The sequence below is a fragment of the Lepidochelys olivacea genome, assembly GCF_965140295.1.
Source record: "Lepidochelys olivacea isolate rLepOli2 genome assembly, chromosome: 1".
Taxonomy (NCBI): Eukaryota; Metazoa; Chordata; order Testudines; family Cheloniidae; genus Lepidochelys; species Lepidochelys olivacea.
In genome coordinates this window covers 111,838,707-111,866,110 of record NC_140411.1, presented here as the reverse complement: position 1 = coordinate 111,866,110, position 27,404 = coordinate 111,838,707, and the positions used below count along the sequence as shown (strand labels likewise).

Genomic DNA, 27,404 nt, shown 5'->3' with positions numbered 1-27,404 from the left:
AGGCTATCCAGGAGCCTGTCAAGGTATTATGTCAGACCCAGTCTTCCCCTGTCTCCCACTGCAAAAAGGATGGAGAGAAGATATGTCCCTTTACAGGGATTTGAACACTTTTATAACTCTCCTTCTCTTGGCTTCCTGGTAGTCTCTGGTGCTAATGAAAAAGAGAGGCAGGGACACCTGGCCTCAACATCTAAAAGGAAAGAAGCAAGATCATCCGGCTCAACGGGTAATGATCAATGGCTCCATGTCTAGTTGGCAGCTGGTATCAAGCGGCGTGCCCCAAGCATCGGTCCTGGGGCCAGTTTTGTTCAATATCTTCATTAATGATCTGGAGGATGGCGTGGATTACACCCTCAGCAAGTTTGCAGATGGCACTAACCTGGGCAGAGTGGTAGATATCTTGGATGGTAGAGATAGGATACAGTGACGTAGACAAATTAGAGGATTGGGCCAAAAGAAATCTGATGAGGTTCAACAAGGACAAGTACAGACTCCTGCGCTTAGGACGGAAGAATCCTATGCACTGCTACAGACTAGGGACAGAGTGGCTAGGCAGCAGTTCTGCAGAAAAGGACCTAGGGGTTACAGTGGATGAAAAGCTGGATATGAGTCAAGAGTGTGCCCTTGTTGCCAAGAAGGCTAATGGCATTTTGGGCAGTATAAGCAGGAGCATTGCCAGCTGATTGAGGGAAGTGATCATTCCCCTCTAGTCGGCATAGGTGAAGCCTCATCCAGAGTAGTGTGTCCAGTTTTGGGCCCCACACTACAAGAAGGATTTGGAAAAATTGGAAAGAGTCCAGCGGAGGACAACAAAAATGATTAGGGGGCTGGAGCACATGTTTTATGAGGAGAGGCTGAGGGAACTGGCACTGTTTAGTCTTCGGAAGAGAAGAATGAGGGGGGATTTGATAGCTTCTTTCAACTACTGAAAGGGGGTTCCAAAGAGGATGGATCTAGATTGTTCTCGGTGGTAGCAGATGACAGAACAAGGAGTAATGGTCTCAAGTTGCAGTGGGGGAGGTTTAGATTGGATATTAGGAAAACCTTTTTCACTAGGAGGGTGGTGAAGCACTGGAATGGGTTACCTAGGGAGGTGGTAGAATCTCTTTCCTTAGAGGTTTTTAAGGTCAGGCTTGACAAAGCCCTGGCTGGGAAGATTTAATTGGGGATTGGCCCTGCTTTGAGCAGGGGGTTGGACTAGATGGCCTCCTGCGGTCCCTTCCAACCCAGATATTCTATGAAAGAAGCTGTACCTATTCAGAAGAAAGCTTTATTCCACTGGAGGTTTATAGCTTAGAATAGCAAACCAGCAGTCTCTCGTAGGTCAGTACAATTTTAGTCTGTGGGTCAATTTAAGGACAGATTTCTGGATGAGGTAAAACAGGAGTTCACTGCTGTGGTGGTGAAGAGAAAGTTATTTGCTGGAATGGCCTTGCAGGCAAGTCTAGCTGTGATGGCCTCTGCATTTTGAGCTATGGCTTTCATCATCATTATGCAGTACTCATCTTGCTGGCAGTTGACCGGTCTTCCCCCCCAGAGCTTCAACAAGCTATCCAAGATCTCTCATTTGAAGGCCCCTCACTCTTTTCTGAAAAGACTTACAAGAGGCTATGTGGTCTTAAGGATTCAAGGGTGACCCTTAGTCTCTGGTGATTTATACCAGCAACAAAAAGAAAGCAGTTCCACCCTCAGCAGTCCCAGTGATCTTTGCCTTTCATCCCTCCAGATCTGTCCAGAAATAATGGCAAAAGTTACAAGAGGCATCTTTCTCTTCCTTCCTCTTCTGCAGCTGCCAGTTCATCTAGGCAACTGGGTCCTCTTAACAAACATTTTGACCCATGGGTCAAAAGCAGTCTGTCATTCCTCGGCGTACCGTCATTCCTCAACGTACCATCTTTTTCCACCCCAGTATTTGCCAACCATCTGTCCCACTTCCTGACTGCTTGGGCCCGCATCACCAGAGATAAGTGGGTCCTAAGCATGGTGGTACTGGGATACACCTTCCGATTTGTTTCTCTCCCTCCTTCCTATCCCCTTTCTCTGTCCCTCTTTAGGGACCACTCTCACAAGAATGTGTTGCTTCAGGAGGTCCAGTTTCTCATTCTCCTCCTGTGGGGGCCATACAGGAAGTTCCCTTGTTGTTTAGGCGATGGGATTTTATTCCCAATACTTCCTAATCCTGAAAGCAAAGGGGGCAGGTTGGGGGTCTCAGGTCTATTTTAGATCTAAGATAGCTAAACAAATTCCTAAAGAAAATAAAATTCTGGGTGGTCATTCTAGCTTCTATTATCCCTTCCCTAGATTCTTCCAGTGACTGGTATGCAGCTCTTGACTTAAAAGATGCACATTTTCACATGGCTATTCACCAGAGGCGCTGAAAATTCCTCAGGTTCATGATCAATAAATCCCACTACCAATTCACAGTGCTGCCCTTTGCTCTGTCAGTAGTTCCTCATGTTCACAAAGTGCATGGCTGTGGTAGCAGCATTCCTGCGAAAGTCAGCCATCTACATATTCCCCTACATAGATGACTGGCTAGTAAGAGGCCAGTCCAGGTCTCAGGTACTGCCCTGGCTACTATACAGTCCAAACGTCACGTGCAGGTCGTTGTCCACCAAATCCTGAGTCTCCAACATTCTGGGCCTAAAATTGAACAAACAGCTCAGACAGGAATACTATCCTTTCCAGCAGCCTGACCAATCCAAGAGGAGGCAAAGATCACAAAGAGAGAAGCCCTTGCCTTTCTCTTCATCTCAGCAATCAAAGGCCTCCAAGCTGTCATTTTGACTTTTTAGGTTGAGGACTGTGTACTATCCAGTCTGGATCTCACTGGTCCTTCCCCACCTTTCTGGGACAGGTTGTCCCATTTTCTCTGTGCTTGGTAATTCATTGTCTGTCTCAAAGAACTGGGTGCTCAGCATAATGGAATCTGGATGGAAATTCCCTCCTTCCTCTCCCACCTGTTACCAAGTCCCTCTTCAGGGATCCCTTTCACTAGTCTGTGCTAAGACAAGAAGTACAGGCTCTATATTCTTTGGAACCATAGAGGGCATGCTCTTGTGTCATCAGGGCAGGGAATTTTATTCCCATTACCTTCTGATACCCAAAGACAGAGGTGGTCTCAGACCATGTTAGACATTTCGAACCTCAGCTAATACATCAAGAAGATGAAGTTTTGTATGGTGTCCTTAGCTACGATCATCCCTTCCCTCGATCCAGAAGAATATTATACTGCCTTCAACTTTCAGGACACACATTTCTAAGAGGCGATCCATCCTGGCCACAGGAGGTTCCTCATGGCCAGTGTAGGAGACTACCATTACAAATTAACCATCTTACCCTTCGGTCTGTTGTCAGCTCTGAGAGTATTTAACAAATGCATGTGATAGTGGCAGCTTGCCTACCCAAAAGAGACCGATCTATATCCTTATCTGGATGAGTGATGGCTGACAGAAATCTCATTCATTGAGATGTGTTGGGCATGGAATCATAGGACTGGAAGGGACTTCGAGAAGTCATCTAGTCCAGTCCCCTGGATGTATGCTGCTTAAACATTTACACAGTTACCGGATACACTGTCCATATGCTGATAGCTTCAATCCCTGAAAACCAGAGACAGGTAACAAAACACCCTGCTGCAGATGGCCGTGTTATGATCCACTGTGCCTCCCTGGGACCTGTGACTCCTCCAATTCTTGCTCCGGAGTCTTGGCCACATAAGTCAGTTTGCATAGATTATCCATGGCTTCATTCCTTGAGCCCTGTTCCAGAATAACAAGGATGAAGAGAGAATTTAACCTGTGAAACTCAGGGTGGTTTTAGTGTTTGTGTGGTGGGGAGGGGGAACAGAGGGAATGATGAACCTCAGTGAGGCTGAAACGACAATGGCAATGGCTTGCTCCCATGGTCTTTTTGAGGCCCCAGTCTCCTACCAGCTAAGTAAAGAAAAAATCAATTTACATTGGCTTCTGGTACCAGAGACCATTCTAGATTGCATCAGGTCACAGATATTCACTGTATAACAGGCCTCCACATTCATCTTGTCCTAGTTAATCTTCTGTATTGTTTGAGTCCAGACAACAGGTTTGACACTGCAGTTAGGAGACCTGTTCCAATAGCCTTTCATCCTCTCTTCTGACACCATCTCTTCCCTGTCTCTTTGGAGAAGGGTTTGTGAGGTTCTATGATGCCTGGTGTAAAGAAATTGCTTCAGATTGCTGAGTACCCAGAAGCCTTAATTCAAAGTTACTCCATATACAGATCCTCATCAGACTGCCTCCCAACCCTTGTTACCCATCCCTCTTTAGGAATACACTCATAAGAATGGCTATACTGGGTCAGACCAAAGGTCCATCTAGTCCAGTAGCCTGTCTTTTGACAGTGTCCAATGTCAGGTGCCCCAGAGAGAATGAACAGAACAGGTAATCATCAAGTGATCCATCCTTTGTTGCCCATTCCCAGCTTCTGGTAAACGGAGGCTAGGGAAACCATCCCTGCCCATCCTGGCTAATAGCCATTGATGGACCTATCCTACATGAACTTATCTAGTTCTGTTTTGAACCCTGTTATAGTCTTGGCCTTCACAACATCCTCTGGCAAGGAGTTCCACGGGTTGCCTGTGCATTGTGTGAAAAAATACTTCCTTTTGTTTGTTTTAAACCTGCTGCCTATTAACTCACGGAAGTTACTCTCTTCTGACTTATACTTCTAATCTCCATGAAGGTTGATGGCCTCCACCCAATCTTAGATGTAAGAAGTCTAAACAAATACATCAGAACTTCAGAATTCAGGACGATCACCATAGGGAATCGATGATTGATCTCCATACCAACGAGGCTATGTGGCTCTTGACTTGAAAGATGTCTACTTTCATGTTGGTACAGAGCAGTTGCACAGGAATACCTGAGCTTTTGCTGAAGAGAAAAACCGTCCCCTCCAAGAAGTCAGTAGTGCAGGGTATTTTTTTTTCGAAGTCTCTGGCCGTAATGACAGCCCACCTAAGAAAGAGTACATGTTTTTCCATATTTTAAAGGACTGGGTTCTCAAGGCCAGATCACAGCAGGGGCTCTTCTGTTCTCTTGATCTAACATACCATTTTGGACTCAGAATCAACCGGCAAAATTTGAAACGGTTCACTTGTCAGGAACTCTCCTTTTGTAGGAGCAGTATATTTTGAATATAAACCACTTCTGCAGCCCTAGTCATGACAGACACCTCCAAACTAGGATGGGCAGCCTGCTTCCAAGATTTACACACATGGATTCTGCAGTCAGGCCAGGGCCTAGTGCTAAGTGCTGTCATTTTGAAGCCTTTTTCTTTGTTTGTTTTTTAGTTCAGACAGCCAAATCCTGAATTGCTGTTTCGTTGATTGATTAGAGACTACTGCCAACCTTACAGCACAGGTTACCCTGCTCCAAGCAAGCAGCCAAACCTGGCGGACAAAGGCAGAGAGCACCTGCAATATCACATGTGACCCTCAAGGGGGCACTGCAGAGCAGCCCTACCGCCCACACAGAACTAGTGATCTCTCTCTCTCCCGCCATCCATCTCCACCCTCAGACAAACAGGGGCTTGGGACACTATTCCTTACCCATCCTGGCTAATAGCCATTCATGGATTTAACCTCCATGAATGTATCCAGTTCTCTTTTAAACCCTGTTATAGTCCTAGCCTTCACAACCTCCTCAGGCAAGTCCACAGGTTGACTGTGCGCTGTGTGAAGAACAACTTCCTTTTATTTGTTTTAAACCTGCTATCCATTAATTTCATTTGGTGGCCCCTAGTTCTTATGGTATGGGAACAAATGAATTCTTTCTCCACACCACTCATGATTTTATATACCTCTATCATACCCCGCCTTAGTCTCCTCTTTTCCAAGCTGAAAAGTCCTAGCCTCTTTAATCTCTCCTCATATGGGACCCATTCCAAACCCCTAATCATTTTAGTTGCCCTTTTCTGAACCTTTTCCAATGCCAGTTTATCTTTTTTGAGATGAGGAAACCATATCTATACGCAGTATTCAAGATGTGGGCATACCATGGATTTATATAAGGGCAATAAGATATTCTCTGTCTTATTCTCTATCCCTTTTTTTAATGATTCTTAACATCCCGTTTGCTATTTTGACTGCCACTGCACACTGCATGGATGTCTTCAGAGAGCTATCCACGATGACTCCAAGATCTTTCTCCTGATTAGTTGTAGCTAAATGAGCCCCCATCATATTGTATGTATAACTGGGGTTATTTTTTCTATGTGCATTACTTTACATTTATCCACATTAAATTTCATTTGCCATTTTGTTGCCCAGTCCCTTAGTTTTGTGAGATCTTATTGAGGTTCTTCACAGTCTGCTTTGATCTTAACTATCTTGAGCAGTTTAGTATCATCTGCAGACTTTGCCACCTGGTTGTTTATCCCTTTCTCCAGATCATTTATGAATAGGTTGAATAGGATTGGTCCTGGGATTGGTCCTAGGACTGACCCTTGGGGAACACCACTAGTTACCCCTCTCCATTCTGAAAATTTACCATTTATTCCTACCCTTTGTTCCCTGTCTTTTAACCAGTTCTCAATCCATGAAAGGATCTTCCCTCTTATCCCGTGACAACTTAATTTACGTAAGAGCTTTTGGTGAGGGACCTTATCAAAGGCTTTCTGGAAATCTAAGTACACTATGTCCACTGGATCCCCCTTGTCCACATATTTGTTGACACCCCCCTCCCCCCCCAAAGAACTCTAATAGATTAGAAGACATGATCTCCCTTTACAGGAAACCATGTTGACTTTTGCCCAACAATTTATGTTCTTCTATGTGTCTGACAATTTTATTCTTCACTATTGTTTCAACTAATTTGCCCGGTACTAACGTTAGACTTACTGGTCTGTAATTGCCAGGATCACCTCTAGAGTCCTTAAATATTGGCATTAGATTAGCTATCTTCCAGTCATTGGATACTGTAGCTGATTTAAAGGACAGGTTATAAACTATAGTTAATAGTTCTGCAATTTCACATTTGAGTTCTTTCAGAACTCTTGGGTGAATGCCATCTGGTCCCGGTGACTTGTTACTGTTAAATTTCTCAGTTAATTCCAAAACCTCCTCTAGTGTCACTTCAATCTGTGACAATTCCTCAGATTTGTCACTTACAAAAGACGGCTCAGGTTTGGGAATCTCCCTAAGATCCTCAGCTGTGAAGACTGAAGCAAAGAATTCATTTTGTTTCTCCGCCATGACTTGTCTTTAAGTGCTGCATTTGTATCTCGATTGTCCAGGGGCTCCACTGGTTTTTTAGCAGGCTTCCTGCTTCTGATGTACTTAAAAAAACATTTTGTTATTACCTTTTGAGTTTTTGGCTAGCTGTTCTTCAAACTCCTTTTTCGCTTTTCTTATTACATGTTTACATTTAATTTGGCAGTGTTTATGCTCCTTCCTATTTACCTCACTAGGATTTGACTTCCAGTTTTTAAAAGATGCCTTTTTATCTCTCACTGCTTCTTTTACATGGTTGTTAAGCTACGGTGGCTCTTTTTTAGTTCTTTTACTGGTTTCAGAGTAACAGCCGTGTTAGTCTGTATTCGCAAAAAGAAAAGGAGTACTTGTGGCACCTTAGAGACTAACCAATTTATTTGAGCATGAGCTTTCGTGAAGTGAGCTGTAGCTCACGAAAGCTCATGCTCAAATAAATTGGTTAGTCTCTAAGGTGCCACAAGTTCTTTTACTGTGTTTTTTAATTTGGGGTATACATTTAAGTTGAGCCTCTATTATGGTGTCTTTGAAAAATGTCTATGCAGTTTGCAGGGATTTCACTCTAGTTACTGTACCTTTTCATTTCTGTATAACTAACCTCCTCATTTTTGCATGGTTCCCCTTTCTGAAATTAAATGCAACAGTATTGGACTGTTGAGGTGTTCTTCCCACCACAGGAATGTTAAATGTTGTTATATTATGGTCACCATTTCCAAGCGGTCCTGTTATAGTTACCTCTTGGACCAGATCATGCGCTCCACTCAGGACTAGATCGAGAGTTGCCTCTCCCCTTGTGGAGCTGTATTGATGGTACATTCATCTGATAGCGCTATTCTTACTGGGAATATAAAATGTCCAGGCAGGCTCCCTGTGCAGAAGATGACAAGACCAATGAGTGATCTCTGAAAACATCAATGGTTTACCATTACTTCTGCCCTTGGAGAACACATGCAATAGATCTTCGCCACCAGCGAGAACAGTGTGTCACGACTTTTGCTCAAGAGCAATTATAGATCAGGAGTCCCTCACAGATTCATTCCTCCTGGTTGGTGCAAAGACCTTTTTATAGGCATTCCCTCCAAAGCCTCTCGGATCCAGACTCCTACAAAAGATCCAGAGAGGCAGTGCAGAAATTCTTCTGAATGCATCAGTGTAGTCCAGACAGCTCTCGTATGCTGGTTTTCTGGTACACTTTCCCACAGGAGCCGCCATATAGCTTTCATCCAACACCAGACTGCTGTCTCAGATACTTGAGAGTATCCTCTACCCTGATCTAGAATTGCTATATTTGGCTACCTGGATGATAGACTCTTAACTAGTTCTGCCCTCTCTTGCTCTACAAGAATAAGAGATTCTTTTCCAGTCTAGGCACTTGCCCTTCCCAAGGGCTAGGGTCAGAGATGGAAGAGTTTCTCTACTTGGGCGACTATTACAGGGGTTGTTCCAGGGTCCTCCTGTGTTCCCTTATATGGATTACTTGCGATACCTCAAGGAGTTAGTCCTGTTGCTAAAAGGCCATTTACCTACAAGTTTGGCATACCATCATCTTGTCCAGTGCGTTCTTCCACTCTACAGCCATGTATTTCTTCATGTATTTGGTTGTGTACTCTCAGGCTAGGTCCCCTTATTAACGGGGTTGGTGCCCACCCACATATGATACAGATGCTTCTGTGTATGTTTCGAGCAGATGCCCTTTGGGAAGATTTGCAGAGCAGCCACATGGATTTCAATTCACACCTTAATTAAGCACTATTCATTAAATCTGAAGTAAAACTTTTTCAAAAGCACCCAAGTTCCATTTCTAGAAGTGACTTAGGCTCCTATATATTAATAGTACTCCATCTTTGAACTTTGTAGTTAACTTATTTGCTTTGTTTTGGTGACTTTTGGAGGAAAATTTCAAGAGGGTTTGTCCCATACAGAATTAAAATCAAGCTGCTGCTGTCACAGTAGAAGTTTCACTATTCATTCTGTTGCTCTCAGGATTCTTGTTTTACACATTTTTGTTTTCTTTCCATTCATCTCTGAATAGCCTCTCTGATTGCCACCTGCTATCCTTCAACATTGTTTCTCTGTCCTTCGCTGCTTTTGTAACTACCTATCCATCAAGCTGTCTGATGCTTCTGTTGCATACTCTCCCCCTTGTGTCTTCCCTACCCTCTTTCTTCTGTCAGATCCATTATTTTTACATTTTGCTCTGTGCTTTCATCTACACTTGATTCTTGGTTTCTTCTCATGTCAGTTTGTGAAGTTGCAGGCTAAGAATTTTACGATAAAATGTACATATTGACTAGTTGCATGTAATAAAATAACTAAACAAAGCTAACTTCAGAACAAAAATGTGGAATATCTGTTTTGCTGCCAGTAGTTGTATGCTGTGTTTTGACTGTGCCCTGTGTGTTTTAATTTGATCAGCTGCAACTTGAAGATGATCAGGGTGTAAATTTGGGACTCGAGAGCAGTTTAACACTTCGTCGTCTTCTAGTCTGGACGTATGATCCTAAAATAAGACTCAAGACACTTGCAGCACTTGTTGATCACTGTCAAGGTCTGTTATTTTGAAATGTATTTCTTTATTTTTTTCAAGTTTTGTAACTTCAGGAGTGATTGTGCATGCCAAGCATGGATGCCAGTTATATTAATTATGTTTGAGATTAAACTAGTAGATTTCTGGTAGTGATGTGTCTACCAGGTAAAAATGTTCACCTTTCCTTCAGACAAGTCTGTAAGCAGTAGATCCATCAGACTGTCTTCAGCATTTTAAATAGTTATTTACATAACCGTAGTAATACTCTCATGCACTTTTGTAAATTTACTTAGTAAAAACACATTTAAATTATTATTTACTTTATTTCCTTTCCTGTTGTTGCTGGTTACCAGCATAAATGTTTGTGCATAAATGGAAGCTTTCTTCTTATCAAAATAATGCAGATTCTTCAAACTGCCCATCTAACTAAAACTCACTGAAATCTCTTGTACAGGATACATGTGAAAAAAAAAATTAGGGTTAATGGTCACTTCTTCATGTTCTTCACGAGTTTCTTACTCTGTGGAACCTGAAGATTAATGTTCTGCTTTGGAGAATTACACTAAGAGCTACCCTCTTTCAAAATGGGTGCCATCTCCCATTGCTGTAGTGGGTCTGAGTGTTCCTCTGACATGTAGGGTGTATAATCTGCACTGAGGAAAACTTGGCTTCACTCTCATTGGAAACAGTGGGAGGCTATGGTCATTTTGAAACCTTTTCTTAATGGAAGAATGCATATGGCCTCGGTACCACAGAGAACAGTGAGAAATGATAGTCATTTTGTAACAGAGAGTTCATTGAGTTTCTCTGAAGAAAAAGATTTTATGTAGCAGTCTGTGCTGACAGACTTTCACTTACGTGACATAACAGTAAAGAGACCATTAATCCTAAGTGTTTTATTACTAAAGCTACTCAGATTGCAAGAGGAAGGGGGAAACTCTTCAGGGGAAGATAGGAAGGATTGGAGAGAGGGGAAGAACTGTGTGTGTGCATGCATGCACACAGAGGAATGTAGGGAGGTGCAAGAGGCAAGGATAATTTAGGGGACGAGAGAGGAAATTGAAATGTACCCTCAAGCTGGGTTTATAGTTGGTTTGCTTCACCAGAGCAGTATAAAGCAAAAACTAACTGTCAAGCTTGGTCTTGCTTGCTTCAGGGTGGCATAAAACAACCAGAGCTTATCAGTGGATGTGTCCAAATGTTAAAATTGAGATTACAGTTCGATATTTAATATTTAAATCTTCCTTCTAATTTTTTTTTAATTGTCATAATTCTAAATGTATGTCTACATTGCACACTCCGTTTGGTGGTGTGTAGAGTACATACGCTACATGACCCCCTTTTACCCCCAGCAGGGGTATAAATAGCAGTGCAGATGATGAGGCACTGCTTAGGTGAGTAGACTAAAAGACACACCTAAACCATGTGGTGTACCTGGGTATGTACCATAAATAGCTCTCTACTTGTGCAAGCTGCACTGACCTCATCTAGACTGCTATTTTTAGCAGTGTAGTATCCCGCTGCCTCCCTACTGCCAGTCTCTTCCTGCAGCAGGGAGCTGCCAGAGCCTTTTACCACTGTGGGAAAAGGCTCTAGCCGGGGGGCAGCAGAGAAAGATTCCAGCAGCTCCCTGCTGCCAAGACTTTTCCTATGCCTCCACGCTGCCAGAGGCTTCCACTGACACGTGAAGCCACACACCACAGTGTGACTGCAGTCTGCTTTTCTCCACAGAATGTAGCTATATATACCCTAAGCACTGCTGCAAGTGGCATGCATTGTAGACATAGCCTAAATGTTTATATGCATTGGATTTAAAATTGCTGTATAACAAGGTCAGAGATGGACAGACATACAGCTCGTCATCAAGGCCTGAAAAAAGTTATTTTTGAAGTATAAAGTACATAATCAGAACCTGCTCTCTTTCCTTCGCCTGTCTCCTTAGGAAGAAAAGGTGGTGAACTAGCATCAGCTGTCCATGCCTACACTAAAACAGGAGATCCCTATATGAGATCCCTGGTACAACACATTCTTGGCCTAGTGTCCCATCCTGTCTTGAATTTCCTTTACCGTTGGATTTATGATGGGGAGCTGGAGGACACATACCATGAAGTAAGTTATGTGTAACTAGTAATGTTATCAGGTTTCAGAGTGGTAGCTGTGTTAGTCTGTATCAGCACTCCATACATCTGATGAAGTGGGTTTTTAGCCCACAAAAGCTTATACCCAAATAAATTTGTTAGTCTTTAAGGTGCTATAAAGACCTCCTCGTTGTTTTAGTAATGTTGAGACCTCTTTCTAGTTCTTATTTGAGTAAAAATCAATGAGACGTTTGAGTGAGAACTGCAGGATTGAACCCACTATGAGCATAAGAATAGTTCAGTTGCACATTTAAAGTATGAAATTGTCTGTGTAATTTACTGTGTATGTAACTAAACTACATGTGGTAATGACCTGACAGATTTGGATAACTGATTCATCTAGTCCAGCATGCTGCCTCTACTCGTGGCAAAAAACTGGTGTTAGAGAGCCCAGCTCCTCTCAACCTCTTTCTGGAAAGTGTACTCCTAACATTATGGTGTACAAAATTTGTTCTAGCCCTTGCAAGCAATCCATTTTGTGCCTGAAGTATGAGGTTTGACTATTTCTCTTGTTTTGTAGTTTATTTTTATTAGTGTCTTATGTTTACAGTTCCTACTGTTATCCTAGGCATTAGTGCTAATAATTTCCATAGATTCCAAGGCCAGAAGGGACCACTGTGAGATCATCTAATCTGACCTCCTGTGTAACATGGGCCATAGAACTTCCCCAAAGTAATTCCTGAAGCATATCTTTTAGAAAAATACCAGTCTTGATTTAAAACTTTTTAGTGATGGAGAATCCACCACAACCCTTGGTAAATTGTTCCAATGTTTAATTACACTCCCTGTCTCAAATTAATGCCTTATTTCCAGTCTGAATTTGTCTAGCTTCAACTTCCAGCCATTGGATTGTGGAATACCTTTCTCTGCTAGATCGAAGAACCCATTATTAAATATTTGTTCCAGATGTAGATATTTAAAGTGTAATCAGGTCACCCCGACCTTTCTTTTTAAGCTAAATAGATTGAGCTCTTGGAGTTTTCACTTTTTCAAATTCTGTAGAAAATGTTGAGAATGAAATACCTTTAAAAGTCCTACAAAATTTGCTTTGACCTTTGCAGTAATAGAGTCCTATAAAATGCATCCTTAATACATGAATAACTAGAACATCACCTTCATAGTACCTCCTTATTCTATCATTTAACAAAATTAATCATCAGAGTATTCAACTCTTACATAAGGCTTTTTATTCACAGATCTTGTTGGCACTTCACTGTTAACTGTACATGTTTACACTTACCTCAGTCATCTTCAAGCTTTCTTTTCTCCTTGCCAGGCTACAACTCTGTTTATGTAATCTTATTTTGAATTTCAATGAGATTTAGAAGCCTAAATTCCATTTTTAAAAAACGCTTAGGTTACCGAGTTACCGAGCATATCCACTGCTAGGCTTCTCAGATCCTGGCTCCCGCTCACTGAGGTTCATTTACATCTGTGGGTAAGGCTGGATTAAGGCCTAGGCAGAATAGGGATCTGCTTAGACCCCTGGCTCAGTCATGTCACAGCATCAGAATCGATTTCATTTAAAAATACCTTCATAAACATTCATAGCTACAAAGAAAAGCTTGAAAATGTGACTTGATTGTAACTGATGCAACAATGTCTGCTAAAATCGTGCAGAGGAGGAGGAGGAGGAACAGCAGCAACTACTAGCTATAGGGAGAAAGCTATCTGGCTTGTGCAGAGGAGGCCACTTTGGTTATGTGGGGACAAGGCTTGGATATCTTCCTGACCTCTGACTGACTGACTCCCCCTTGGTGAGTTTCTCATTCCCCTGGCCTCAGCTCCTCACATCTAGCGTTCTAGCTCTACAGGTCAGGTTTATTCAGAGGAAGAAACTGATAGTACTCTTCCAAGTGCCATCCACTTGTGGCACCAAGTTGAGTTGCTACTCAGTAGTTTGTGAAGTACTTCATGATATGACTGTCACTCTTCTTTCTTACATGTTTTGATCGGCACTGAGAACAATTTTGACATTTAAATTTTCCTCAGTGGGCACCCCATTGAGATAAATGTTAGTTCACACTTCCCAGAACTATTTCAGGTTTTCTGCAGGCTCGCACAGGCATCTTTGCATCAACTGCACTTGGTTGAGAACAAGATGGAAACCTCAGCATTCTAGATCACCAACCCAGCAGAAGCCTGCCCAATTTGAATATAGAATGTGGCACTTACCACATTTTGGACTACACTTTAAATAGTAAGCCAGGAATTCTCAAAAACTCTTTGATAGTGTAAACCACATCTTAATGGAGACCAAGGACTTGAATGTGTCTGCATAGGAGTAGGGAATGTCCCTTATGGGAATGTCCCTTCCCCTTTGTGATCACATTGCTTGCCTAATTGGAATTTAGCATGCCTGCCTACCAGACAAAGTGACATTAGGAAATAATTTTTATAAGTTCCTATTTGTTTTTAATGAGATTTAGCAGTTGGCTATAAGTAGGAGAACCAGTACTATGTGGCCAGTCAGCTCTCCATGAATCACAGTTTGGAAACTTCTGTTAGGCACTTTCCAAACTCCTATGTAGACACATTCAGGTTTCATGAGTATGTGGTGTATTCCTGTCGCATCATCTTTCCTGGATACTATCAATCTACTAATCAACCAACTAAGTTTAATGAAGAACAGGAACTGACAAAGCAGCAGCTAATTTACCAAATACTAGGATCTTAATGAAAGTGCCCCAGCCAGCTCAGCAGCAGATCCTGTTTTTTTTAATTAATTTAGCTATTGCTGTGTTGTCAGTACCTTCAGAATCTGAGTAAACAAGAAAATACATAAAACAGTATGTTGTGTGTTAATGAAGGTTAGTCTGTACATAACACTTAACACCAATCCCAAAGAACAAGAAATTGTAAGTTAAGGCATCTAATTATGCATGCCCTTTACACACCTCATTACAGACAATGCATCACAACCATAACTCTCCCCTCATGGGGATGAAAGTGTTAGAGTTCGTTCTTCAGACTGCATCATTACAAACAGACCAGATTTCCCTCAGCCCACTATCCTATCTGTACATCTCTCACTCATGTTTGAGGTAGAGGGTATTGGAAGGCAGGAGGGGCTTGGAAGAGCCTGCCAGTCTGCAGTCTGGGCTGTTGCTCTTTGTTATATTATTGCGGGTAGCTGCCTGATCCTGACTTTCCAGTTAAACTCTTTTATGATAGATCTACAAGTCCTTGTTTAAAGAACTTAGGTGGGAAGAGAGTGCCCAGAAAGGGAGCTACCTCCTCCCAAACTCCTGGCTTCTCATTGGCCTCATCCTTTGCAAGTAGGGACTGGTTAGGCAGAATGGCCCACATGAAAGAGATCATACCTGAGACAGATCCAGTGTATGCCCTCCCAGATGAAGGCTTCTCCAGATCAAGCCAGGGTCTTTTCCATAGAAGACTTCAGATCTCTGTGAAGAGACTATTCAAGTCAAATAAAAGGCCTTTCTCTCAAAAAGACTCTCTGGGCAAAGGGAACAGCTGGCAATATGCTGGGTTTTTTTCTACCACCTGTCAGAGATTCTGTGAGACCAGAGATGTGGTCCTTTTTGTGCATATCGCCGACTCTTCCCATAAGGGCATAGCTTCCTTGAAAGATCCTTCTGACGAGAAGCTCAGGAGAAATAATGAGCTAGTTTTGGTGGATTCAACTATGGCTGTTTTTGTGTGCCAAAATGCTGCTGTCCACAAAAAAACACTGCCTACACAGCATAAAAGTACCAAAATGCTTATACAAAAGTACAGTTTGACTTCTATGTAATATGTGCATGAACTATTCAAGGAAACAACAAAACAAAAGAAATCCACTCCCCAAAAAAGCCCAAAGGCAGCAACACCTACTTGACATGGGACTATAAATAGACATGTATATGTAATATGCCTCCCCTTAGAAATGAAATACAAGAGTGGGTGTATGTGTATGAAACGTAAATATCAGGTAAATTCCTTTTATATCTAATGCTTCGGTCAACCTGCAGTTTTTTGTAGCTTCAGATCCTACAGTTAAAGCTGACCGGTTGTGGCATGACAAGTACACTTTGAGAAAATCCATGATCCCTTCGTTCATTACAATGGATCAATCAAAAAAGGTATGGGAAAAAGGATTATTTGTTTGATGTGTCGTTGACCCTTTACTGCTGTTTATGGCTGGAGTAACATTAAGAACATAAATTTAGCCAAATGTTCTGAACCTGCCATGTTGTCTGAAAAAGGTGTGTGGATAGCCTGGATTGTTACTTTGAGATGGAGGAAGAAACTTTGTTTTGTGTAATTGAATTACTTTGAAAAAAAAGGACTTTTAAAAACAAGTTGTGCTTGATATATTTGACTACATCCACGGGTTCATCTATTTTTCAGGGGTTGGGAGTGAGGCAGCAACAATTAACTTACAGACAACATCTCATTTTTATTATTTATATAAAAATAATTTCTAAAATGTTATTCTCTTGTGTTTAGGTCCTTCTAATAGGAAAATCCATAAACTTCTTACATCAGGTTTGTCATGACCAAACTCCATCTACAAAGATGATAGCTGTGGCAAAGTCTGCAGAATCACCAAAAGATGGTATGATATCAAAACTGATAGTTTAATTGTACCTTTGAACTTCAGACCTGTTGTAATTAGTCTTACACAGTATGTGACTTTAAACTATGGAGTAACTTTTTGGTTTTGGGAAGACCAGGAAGGGGAATTAAAAAAATAATAAATAAATAAATAAATAAATTCCTGTGTATTCCTTAAAACCTGTATCTTAAGTCATTCTACAAAAGATGTCTCAGGAAGATGTAAATATGTAATTTCCCTCTTTAGTTCTGTAGTTGTGTATATAATGAGAAGTGTAGGCAAAAATCAAACCATTTCCACCTTTTGACAAATTTTTTGTTGTAGAGTTCTAATCACTCAAGTTTATTATAAAAATCCTCATGATAATTAGTGACCTTTTGTCAGATTAATTTCGCAAGATTTTGTAATAATTCTGAGAGCTGTTAAATTCTATGATACCTGAAATTATTCTCACTGTTATAATTAAAAGAATGAACGGTACAGACATGAGGGATAAAAACCTTTCTGTGATAAGAAACTCGGACACATGGTGAAAGGCACAAGAGCCAAGTGGCATAGAACATATATGTGGCCTACAAAAGAGTCGTCAACTTCCATCAGATCTGATTTTAACAGTACATAATAGTCAGTGTTTGAGCACTCTAACGTAAGAGAGACAAGTGGATGAGGTAATATTTTTTTATTGGGCCAACCTCTGTTGGTGAGAGAGATAAGCTTTTGAACTTATGCAGATCTCTTCTTCAGGTCTGGGAAACGAGTACAACCTGAAGAAGAGCTCTGTGGAAGCTTGTCTCTTATTGGACCAACTTTTGTTGGTGAGAAAGATTACCTCACCCACTTTGTCTGTCTAATAATCTGGGCCAACATGGCAACAACAACACTACACTCTAACCTAAGTAATTTGAAAATATTGTATAAGATAACTTTTTAAGAGAATTAATGTGATTTATTAAAATGGCACTCTTATGAGAGAGAACATAGTAAATTCTTGTTCTCATTTATGATGACATATCCCCTACAGTGATTGGAAGAGTGTCCTGTTGTTGAATACTTGTGAAAGTCCAACCAGATTCATAATTAAAAATATTTTTTACTCTAAATGTTATGTTTGTTTATTAAAAACTAAACAACGGTGAATAACATGCAATACCTACGGTCCTACCACATCCAGAAAAGTGATTTTGTCAAAGTAAAATTTAACTGGATTTTTTTGCTTATAGAAAACTTTCCCTAATAATGTTTTTAATGTGCAAAATGCATTTATACATAGAAAAGTGTAGTTAAGAACATAAGAACCGCCATACTGTGTCAAGCCAATGGTCCATCTAGCCCAGTATCCTGTCTGTGGACAGTGGCCAATACCAGGTGCTTCAGAGGGAATAAACAGAGCAATAATCTAGTGAACCATCCCCTGTTGTCTGCTCCCAGCTTCTGGCAAACAGAGGTGAGGGACACTCAGAGCATGGTGTCACATCACTCACCATTGTGGCTATTAGCCACTGATAGACCTCCATTAACTTATCTAGTTCTTTTTTTGAACCCTGTACAACATCCCCTGTCAATCAGTCATTGTGTGAAGAAGTACTTTCCTTTGTTTTAAAACTGCTGCTTATTAATTTCATTGAGTGAGCCCTCGTTCTTTTGTTATGGGAAGGAGTAAATAACATTTTCTTACTCACTTTCTCCACACCAGTCAAGATTTTATAGACCTCTATCATATCTGGAAGCTGTTCCATACCCATAATCATTTTTTTTTGCACTTTTCCAGTTCTAATATATCTTTTTTGAGATGGGGCAACCAGATTTGCACGCAGTATTCAAGATGTGGGCATACCATTGGTTTATATAAAGGCATTATGATATTTTCTGTCTTATCTGTCCCTTTCCTAATGGTTCCTAACATTCTGTTAGGTTTTTTGACTGCTGCCACGTGTCGAGCGGATGTTTTCAGAGAACTATCCACAATGACTCCAAAATTTCTTTCTTGAGCGGAAACAGTTAATTTAGGTCCCATCACTTTGTTTATAGTTTGGATTATGTTTTCTAATGTGCATTACTTTGCATTTATCAACATTCATAAATGTTCCTTTCAAAAAATTAAACCATGATGTTTCTATGGTTGTTAAATAGACTCCCAATACTATGTTGTGCATACTTGATCAAAGTGTGCATTTTGAATATCATGATTTTTTGTGGGCATATGAACCCTATGCACTTTTTCCATCCCCTCCTAACTCTTTTTCATGTAATCTAAATTCTGTGGGTGTAAAAGCTTTATCCTCTGAAGTTCCTGACATCTGGTAAAATCTCCTTTCTACCATACCTGTTCTCAAATTTCATCCAATTTGCCTTTCTTCTCTTGACTACTTCTGAACTGAATTTAAAAAACAAAACAACTTTTGATTCTTCTGCAGGAGACTCTTTCCCTGCAGTTTCATTCTGCAGTTCCCTCACTGTAGGAGCTTGACCTCTTCCTTATACTCCCTCCTGCTTCCTGCTGCTTTTTATATTCGAATAATCTTATTCCACTCTGGTGGGACTAATTTTGTAATCTGAGCTAGTTTAGCCCCAGGTTCTCCAGCACATGAGCAAGCTACCCTTTTACATGGGGGAATTAATTTTTGAGTTTCAATGAACAAAGGAAACAAACTTGAAAAAAAGTCTCTAATCTTTCAATTGCAGTAATTTTAGATGTTACAAATGACACTAGTTAAAATGTTTTCAGACAGCAGTAGGTTTTTTGTTTTTGTTTTTTAAATTGACTCCACTCTAGTCCTACTCTATTATGATCTTGGCAAGATTGGGGACTATAACCTCAATACACAGTTTGTTTTGGTTTGGTTTATTTGTTTCTGTAGTGTCAATTATGCTAGATGTTGTACGAACATAGAACAAAAAGACAGCCCCTGCCCCTACCAGTTTACAATTTAAGTATAAATGATATGGTAAAATGAAATTATACAAATTAACATAGCAATGGTTATCTTGCCCATCCACACAAGAATAGAAAATTCTGTCAGTGGTGAAACTGCATTTCTAACTCATCCTGCCCTGCCTGTGCATATGTTCTTATTTGCTTAATCTGCCACTGTTGTGAAATTTCCCTTTATATAATTAATTATAATAGGGCAAATTAAAGAGAGTTCCAGTCTTAATTCTTTATTCCTTTGCTTTTGTCATTTTAAATCAAATCCTTAACTTTACCTGAATATATGCTTTATTGCTTTAATTAGCTTTTAACTTTTTAGGGTTAACTTTTGCAAAACATTGCAACCTAGATGCATGTGTGAAGGCAAATATTGAAGTAATGTGATGATTTTGCACAAAATTTTGTACGTCGTTTCCCATTTAGATAGTTCAGTCCATGTTGGTACACAATCAGTACAGTTTTACCATTGTAATTTTCACAGGAAAATTGCATGGCTAGAATTCATTACGCCTAAGCAAATTTTAAACGAGTAAAAACTGACACATTTTGATATTAGTTTGACAAACACAGTCTAAATTCACCAATTTTTTTAGAAGTTTGGCTTAAAGGGAAGTCAACTGGTTAAGTTTTTAGCAAATTATTTTATTCAAACATAAAATTGCTGTCTTTAAACTAACACTGAGTTCTGACAGTGAGTGGGTGTAACCCAGGTAGCTTAAGTGCAGTGGAAATATAGTGATTTGTAGAATACTGTCATTATAATGACTAGAAATAAGTTTATTTACAACAGAAATTTTAAAAAACAGTAGCTGTAACTGAAGACAAATTGTCAGACATAAGCTATGTTATTAGTTCCCTTTTTAATTTATAAATCCACCACTAGAATCACATAGTTCCTAATGTGGTGCTGAGTTTACTAATCTTTCTTTGTAAAAGAGGTTTCCTGCATTCTCTAATTACTTCCAGATGATACCAGATGTGATTGGAAAGAGAGCTTGTCAGTCTCGTTTAACTTTTGATATTTTTGATGAACAATTATAGAATGACTTTACTGTTGTAATATAAATTAATTGTAAGCTTTCTTGATGGTATACTTAGACTTTTGTATGTTTACTTATTATATAACATGAAAGTGAAGCTTGCTGCATAAAGTTGTAATTCTCTGTTTGGTCATTACTTTGACCTGCTTACAATCAGTGCTGATAACAAAAAAAAAAACAAACCCCACAACAAAACAAAAAACACCCAAACAGAACTTGGTTTCATGGAGGTAGAGAACTATATCACTGTAGGGTTTCAAATTCCAGTATGTTTAAACTTAAAGGTTTTGCAAATGCCATTGTTTGTTTGTTTTTGGCTTCAAGAATCTACTACTTTGAAGAGTAGCCAGTTTGTCATACTACATAATTACTTAAGTGGTACCTGTTTCCTAGTGGAATGGAGAAGAGAGAGTGAGGTTATGACTGACTTGTGTGTGACAAAGTTGGGGTTAAAAGTGTTGAGTTCCTGGCTCCTATGTTCAGTCTGGGAAATTACATTACATCTTGTGATGCAATGGCAGTGCAATGAGTGAAATAAGCTCAATGCCATACTAGAGTTGCAATTTCCAAACAGGTGACAGTAATCATTGGATGTTTAAACTTGTATCCATGGAAAGAGATATTTATAGGAAGTGTAGAGAAGGTTATTCAGGTTGCCTGTCTCATAATGCTAGAACGAGAGCTCAATGTATGAAATTGAGAAAGGAATCAAATGTAAAACTGATAAAAGGAAGTTGTTCTTATACAACGCACATACGTATTTGTTCAGTGTTCACGTCGCACTCCCTATTAGTACCTGGCCCATGCTGGGGAAGCTAATGATCTAATCAGCGAACCAAATTCAGTGATGAATCCTCATCACATGCCACCTGAGGCATGTTGCACATATGCTAAGAAGAAATCCTTTTACAATAACCCCCACTTAGCTGCCTTACACCCAGAACAGAAATGGCACTCTATGCAGCTGTTGATCAAAGAGAAGTATTATGCAAGGTCTGAGCTTAGGTCATGTGATTAGACGTTCTAGCTCCTTTCTGGCTGATTTGTCTGCTATTTTGTCTTGCCTTCCACTTGGGCTCAAAACACCCTGTAGAAGGAAGTGGCTCCTCAGGGACTGAGCTTTGGAATGCATGGACTTTGGGGTGGACCTGGCATAACATTGTTTTTCTCTCCTCCTCGCCCGCCCTTGAAGATTTTTCTTCCTACTTTTCAACATGAACTTATGGCAAAGTTAACAACTGAGGCATGCAGCAGTTCAAATGGGTGACAGTACTAAGTGGTCCAGCACAGACAACTCCTGTAAGCCTCAGTTCACATTTTGAAGATAATGGTGGATTGGCTGGAGGTCATGGTTGATGAGAGACCATTAGAATTGAGCAGGCCTCTCTGGTGACATGTCACCTCCAACCATTTGCCATAATACAATTGTATCTATTGATAGTCCCAACCTCCTCCAGTTATTTTATACCTACCTGGACTGGTCAGTCTTGGGCATCCTAGGAATATAGGTATTGCCATGTAAGATAACTTGTCTAGGATTCTTTATCCAACAGTAACTATAACCTGGTGCTTCAGAGGAAGTTGTGAGAACCCCTATAATGAACAGGCATTGTGCCCTAATGCATGATGGTTTAACACTTACGAATTCTTATCGTAGCTAGTGTTACTGCAGATACCACTGTTATGGCTAGAGCTGGCACCATCGCTGGTAATTAAGGTTTTCTGCCACTTTCCCTTATCAGAACCTGTTTTTGGTTGCTTTTAACTTTCCCAAACTGTTCTGGCATGAACACTCTGTGCCAGGAGTGTACCTCAGGTTGAATTTTTAGGAAATTTTCAGCCAAACCAGTTCACCAATTTCCAAGAATGAAGCTAGGGAAAAGCAACTTTTTCTGTGAGAAATTAGTGCCCCTATGATATGGAGTAGGGTTTTGAAATTTAACATGGGGAAGCTTTTTTTGTCTTAGGGATGTGCCTTTTGCTATTCCTGTGAAAATCTCCAAAATTTGGCTGAATTACAGGCTTTGAAAAATCTGTTTTCACATGCGCAGTAGAATTTGGAAGCTAAAATCTCTGAAGACTCTGCTTACTGACCATACTCCATTGCCTCACAGCTTCTAATGCTGACCAGATTCCGCGTACACTACCCCACAGAGCGACTGAGCATGTTCCAACATAGGGCCACAGGGATGAAGCCAGACTTTCGCTATAACTGTAGCTGAGCTCCTAGCTGCCCTGGAACAAAGTGGGTCATGGCATCAAAAATGAGAGCTAGGATCCTGTGTCTCTCCTGTGCTTTCACACAGCCTGGAGAAATAATCTGCCTGACTCAAATGCAGAGAGGTTGAGAGCCAGACCAGGTGGAGGAGGGAAAGGAGTAGATTGATGAGGACTCTGGTGAAACTGGGGCCTGGGTGAGGGTAGAGAAACTGAGGGTGGGAGTTGTGGGGGCGTGGGGATAACTAGGAAGAAAGACTGGGACTGATTGGACAAACAGGCTGAGGCTGGGACCACTGGTGGGGTGATGGGGATTTACAGAGGTGGGGGGAAGAGACACCGATCAGTCAAGGAACCAGGTTGTCGGGGGTTAACTGCAACTGGCTGGTCAAGGAGACTGAATGAGGGGAGGGACTGAAATTGGATGACAAACTGGAGTGGCGGAGGGAACTGTGACTGGCTGGTCAAGGAGCCGGGCACTGGGTTGAGGAACCAGGCACTGGGTTGAGGAGCCGGGGACTGGGGAAGACACAGTATCAGGACAGGTTGTGGGGACCAGGGCAGAAGGGGTCAAGCTTGTAAAGGAACTGACAGAACAGTCTGTGACTGCTAGAGAACACTTCCTTCAGAGCCTGGAATGGAACCCAAGGTTTCTGAGTCTTTCTGTTTCTCTGCTGTCAGCAAATATCTGTGAAACCTTCTGGCAAAAGTGTCTCTCTCATCCCTGTTCGATGCTTGACCACACAGAGGACAACGACCAACTGTTGCTGTCAATTACTTTATGTCAAGTGGCAGAGGTCTGTGTGGTGGATCCAAAGGTTCCAACCTTGATAATGACCCATGTGGGTGTCAGTGTTATGCCACAGGGTGAAATGTCTCTGTTCAATTTGCAACTTTAATATTCTTTAAGGGTTTTTTTAATGTGTATGTGTCGCAGGGCGACGACTCACCACTGCGGCGCCTCCTGCTGGTTGTCTAGGGAATTAGCCCTTTTCAGCCAGGAGTGCCCTCTGCTGTTTGGTGTCTCACCTGCCGCTGGCCCCGTGCCCCTCCTGGACCTGTGGTGTGGCCACCAGGACAGTGGCAGTTCCCCATGCAATGGCCTTTCTGGAATCCCTGGGCATTTCCAGCGCAGGCGGGTTCCCATTCCAAAAGGTCATATTTGGTGGCTTCAGAGCCCAGACTGCTTCCACCACCAGAACACGATCCAGGCTCTGGTACCGTGTACCAAGAGGCAGTATCACAGGACCTAGCCAGTGCTGAGGGTGAAGAGCAGGGCTCGGTGCTGGTTCAGGTGTCTTCTTCCTGTTCCCCAGATGAGGCGGTCATGGGAACTGATATTGTGCCCCTGCAGGAGGATTATAGGGTGCACCAAAGCTAAGGAGGGTAGCTCAGAACCTGGGTATCCAGGTGGAGGAAATTAGAAAGTCTTCCCACTCCCTTGTGAACGTCTTGGCGGCAATTGATCCTGCAAGGGTGACGTTGCGCCCGCCCCCGCCAAATGATGCTATCACAGACCCCATCAGGGCAACTGCAAAAGAGACAAAGAAAATACTTTGTCCCGGTGACAGGGTTCAAGTTCCTGTATACACCCTTACCACCAGGCTCTTTGGTGGTGGCAGTAGCCAACAAGCGGGAAAGGCAAGGCCAACAGGGACTGACACCTAAGGCCAAAGATGAAAAAAAGTTGGACCTTTTTGAGAGGAAGGTCTTTTTGGTGGAGGTTTCCAGCTAAGGATCACTAGTCACCAGGCACTCCTGAGCAGGTACAATTTCAACTACTGGGACTCTATGCAAAAATTTAAGGAGTTGCTACCTCAGGAGTCAAGATGAGAGTTTGTGGCACTCATAGAGGAAGGCTAGTCCATGGCAAAGGCGTCACTACTGGCTGCCCTGGATGTGCTGGACTCTGCAGCCCGATCCATGTCTTCAGCTGTGGCTTTGTGGAGAAGCTCGTGGCTTCAATCCTCAATCTTGCCACACAAGGTCCAACAAACTTTGTGGGACCTCCCCTTTGAGGGTATGTCATTCTTTTCTGAGAAGACAGACTCCAAACTTCACAGTTTAAAGGACTCAAGGGCCACACGTAAGTCCTTGGGCCTTCATACTCCAGCCCCTGTGAGGAAGCACCACAGGACACAGCTGACTGCTCGCTCCCCCCGCCTTCCTCCCCTTCCTCGCTCCACCCCCTTCTTTCCTCCCTTTACAGGATTATAGTGGGAGGAGGATCAGGGGCTAGAGAAGGAGATATCTGCCACAGTCTTCACCTGCGCTTGAACCCCCCAGACCCTCGGTGGGGTCAAAGCAGGCATTTTGATGGAACTTTTGAGGATGATGTGCCAAGACAGTTCATGGATCCAAATTCCCCCATTTTTGTGGACCTGTTATCCCACTTCTGTTGAGCGTTGGCCTGTATCACCTTGGATCGATGGGTCTGTGCATGGTAGCACTGGGATACACTCTTCAGTTTTTTTGTTCCCCTTCTTCCCACCTTCCATCCCTGTCCCTCTTCAGGGATCCTTCTCAAGAGCAGCTTCTAGCCCAAGAGGTGCGCTCATTCATAAGGGAGGGAGCAGTGGAGAATGTTCTGCCAGAGCTAAAGGGCTGGGGGTTCTACTCCTGGTATTTCCTAATCCCAAAAGCCAATGATGGTCTCAGATTCTGGACCCGCAAAACCTCAACAAAAATATTCTCCCTATTCCAGTAGCCCCATTCCAATCCCCCCACCTTTTTTTGAAGTTTAAAATAAACTAAAAAAATGTTAAGAAGTATTTGTGACTAACAAATAGAGACTAACAAATTTATTTGAGCATAAGCTATCGTAAGGTACAGTTCACTTCATCGGATGCATGCAGTAGAAAATACAGTGGGGAGATTTTATATACACAGAGAACATAAAACAATGGGTTTTACCATACACACTGTAAGGAGAGTGATCAGGTAAGGTGAGGTCTTATCAGCAGGAGAGAAAAACAAAAAACCTTTTGTAGTGATAATCAAGGTGGGCCATTTCCAGCAGTTGACAGGAACATGTGAGGAACAGTCGGGGGGAAAATAAACATGGGGAAATAGTTTTACTTTGTGTAATGACACATTCGCTCCCAGTCTTTATTCAAGCCTAATTTAATGGTGTCCAGTTTGCAAATTGGAATTAATTCAGCAGTCTCTCGTTGGAGTTTGTTTTTGAAGTTTTTTTATTGAAGATTTCCAACTTTTAGGTCTGTAATCGAGTGACCACAGAGATAGAAGTGTTCTCCAACTGGTTTTTGAATGTTATAATTCCTGACATCTGATTTGTGTCCATTTATTCTTTTACGTAGAGACTGTCCGGTTTGGCCAATGTATATGGCAGAGGGGCATTGCTGGCACACAATGGCATATATCACATTAGTAGATGTGCAGATGAATGAGCCTCTGATAGTGTGACTGATGTGATTAGGCCCTATGATGGTGTCCCCTGAATAGAGATGTGGACACAGTTGGCAACGGGCTTTGTTGCAAGGATAGGTTCCTGGGTTAGTGTTTTTGTTGTGTGGTGTGGTTGCTGGTGAGTATTTGCTTCAGGTTGGGGAAGCTGTCTGTAAGCAAGGACTGGCCTGTCTCCCAAGATCTGTGAGAGTGATGGGTCGTCCTTCAGGATAGGTTGTAGATCCTTGATGATGGAGAGGTTTTAGTTGTGGGCTGAAGGTGATGGCTAGTGGTGTTCTGTTGTTTTCTTTGTTGGGCCTGTCCTGTAGTAGGTAACGTCTGTGTACTCTTTTGGCTCTGTTAATCTGTTTCTTCACTTCCGCAGGCGGGTATTTTAGTTTTAAGAACGCTTGATAGAGATCTTGTAGGTGTTTGTCTCTGTCTGAGGGGTTGGAGCAAATGCGGTTGTATCGTAAAGGTTGGCTGTAGACAATGGATCGTGTGGTGTGGTCTCAATGAAAGCTGGAGGCATGTAGGTAGGAATACCGGTCAGTAGGTTTCCGGTATAGGGTGGTGTTTATGTGACCATCGCTTATTAGCACTATAGTGTCCAGGAAGTGGATCTCTTGTGTGGACTGGTCCAGGCTGAGGTTGATGGTGGGATGGAAATGGTTGAAATCATGGTGGAATTCCTCAAGGGCTTCTTTTCCATGGGTCCAGATGATGAAGATGTCATCAGTGTAGCACAAGTACAGTAGGTGCGTTAGCGGACGCGAGCTGAGGAAGCGTTGTTCTAAGTCAGCCATAAAAATGTTGGCATATTGTGGGGCTGTGCGGGTACCCATAGCAGTGCCGCTGATTAGAAGGTTTACATTGTCCCCAAATGTGAAATTGTTATGGGTGAGGACAAAGTCACAAAGTTCAGCCACCAGGTTTGCCATGACATTATCGACATATTACTGACAGCTTGTAGTTAATCTTTCTGTGGAATGTTGGTGTAGACGGCTTCTACATCCATAGTGGCTAGGAGGTGTTTTCCGGAAGATCACAGATGGATTGTAGTTTCCTCAGGAAGTCAGTGGTGTCTTGAAGATAGCTAGGAGTGCTGGTAGCGTAGGGCCTGAGGAGGGAGTCTACATAGCCAGACAATCCTGCTGTCAGGGTGCCAATGCCTGAGATGATGGCATTGTTGTATTTGCACAAAAGTGTAAAATAACACCATTTATTTAAATGCATATTTCAGGTAATACTTTCTTCCCTTTATTACCTTTTTACCTCCAAATTGACTAACGTTGGAGATGATGGAAAACTACCAGATCACTAACGCCATCCATC

The 27,404-nt window shown here is 41.9% G+C and overlaps 1 protein-coding gene across 2 annotated transcripts in view; it reads left to right on the top strand.

The window, feature by feature from the left end:
• TUBGCP3 (tubulin gamma complex component 3) overlaps positions 1-27,404 on the top strand; it is a 121,181-nt gene that overhangs the window by 54,638 nt on the left and 39,139 nt on the right. For both annotated transcript variants that reach the window (XM_084631504.1, XM_084631503.1), the window contains 4 exons: positions 9,665-9,797; positions 11,719-11,885; positions 15,889-15,999; positions 16,367-16,475. In XM_084631504.1, coding sequence (XP_084487630.1) covers positions 9,665-9,797; positions 11,719-11,885; positions 15,889-15,999; positions 16,367-16,475 — 520 coding nt within the window. The remainder of the gene's footprint in view (positions 1-9,664; positions 9,798-11,718; positions 11,886-15,888; positions 16,000-16,366; positions 16,476-27,404) is intronic.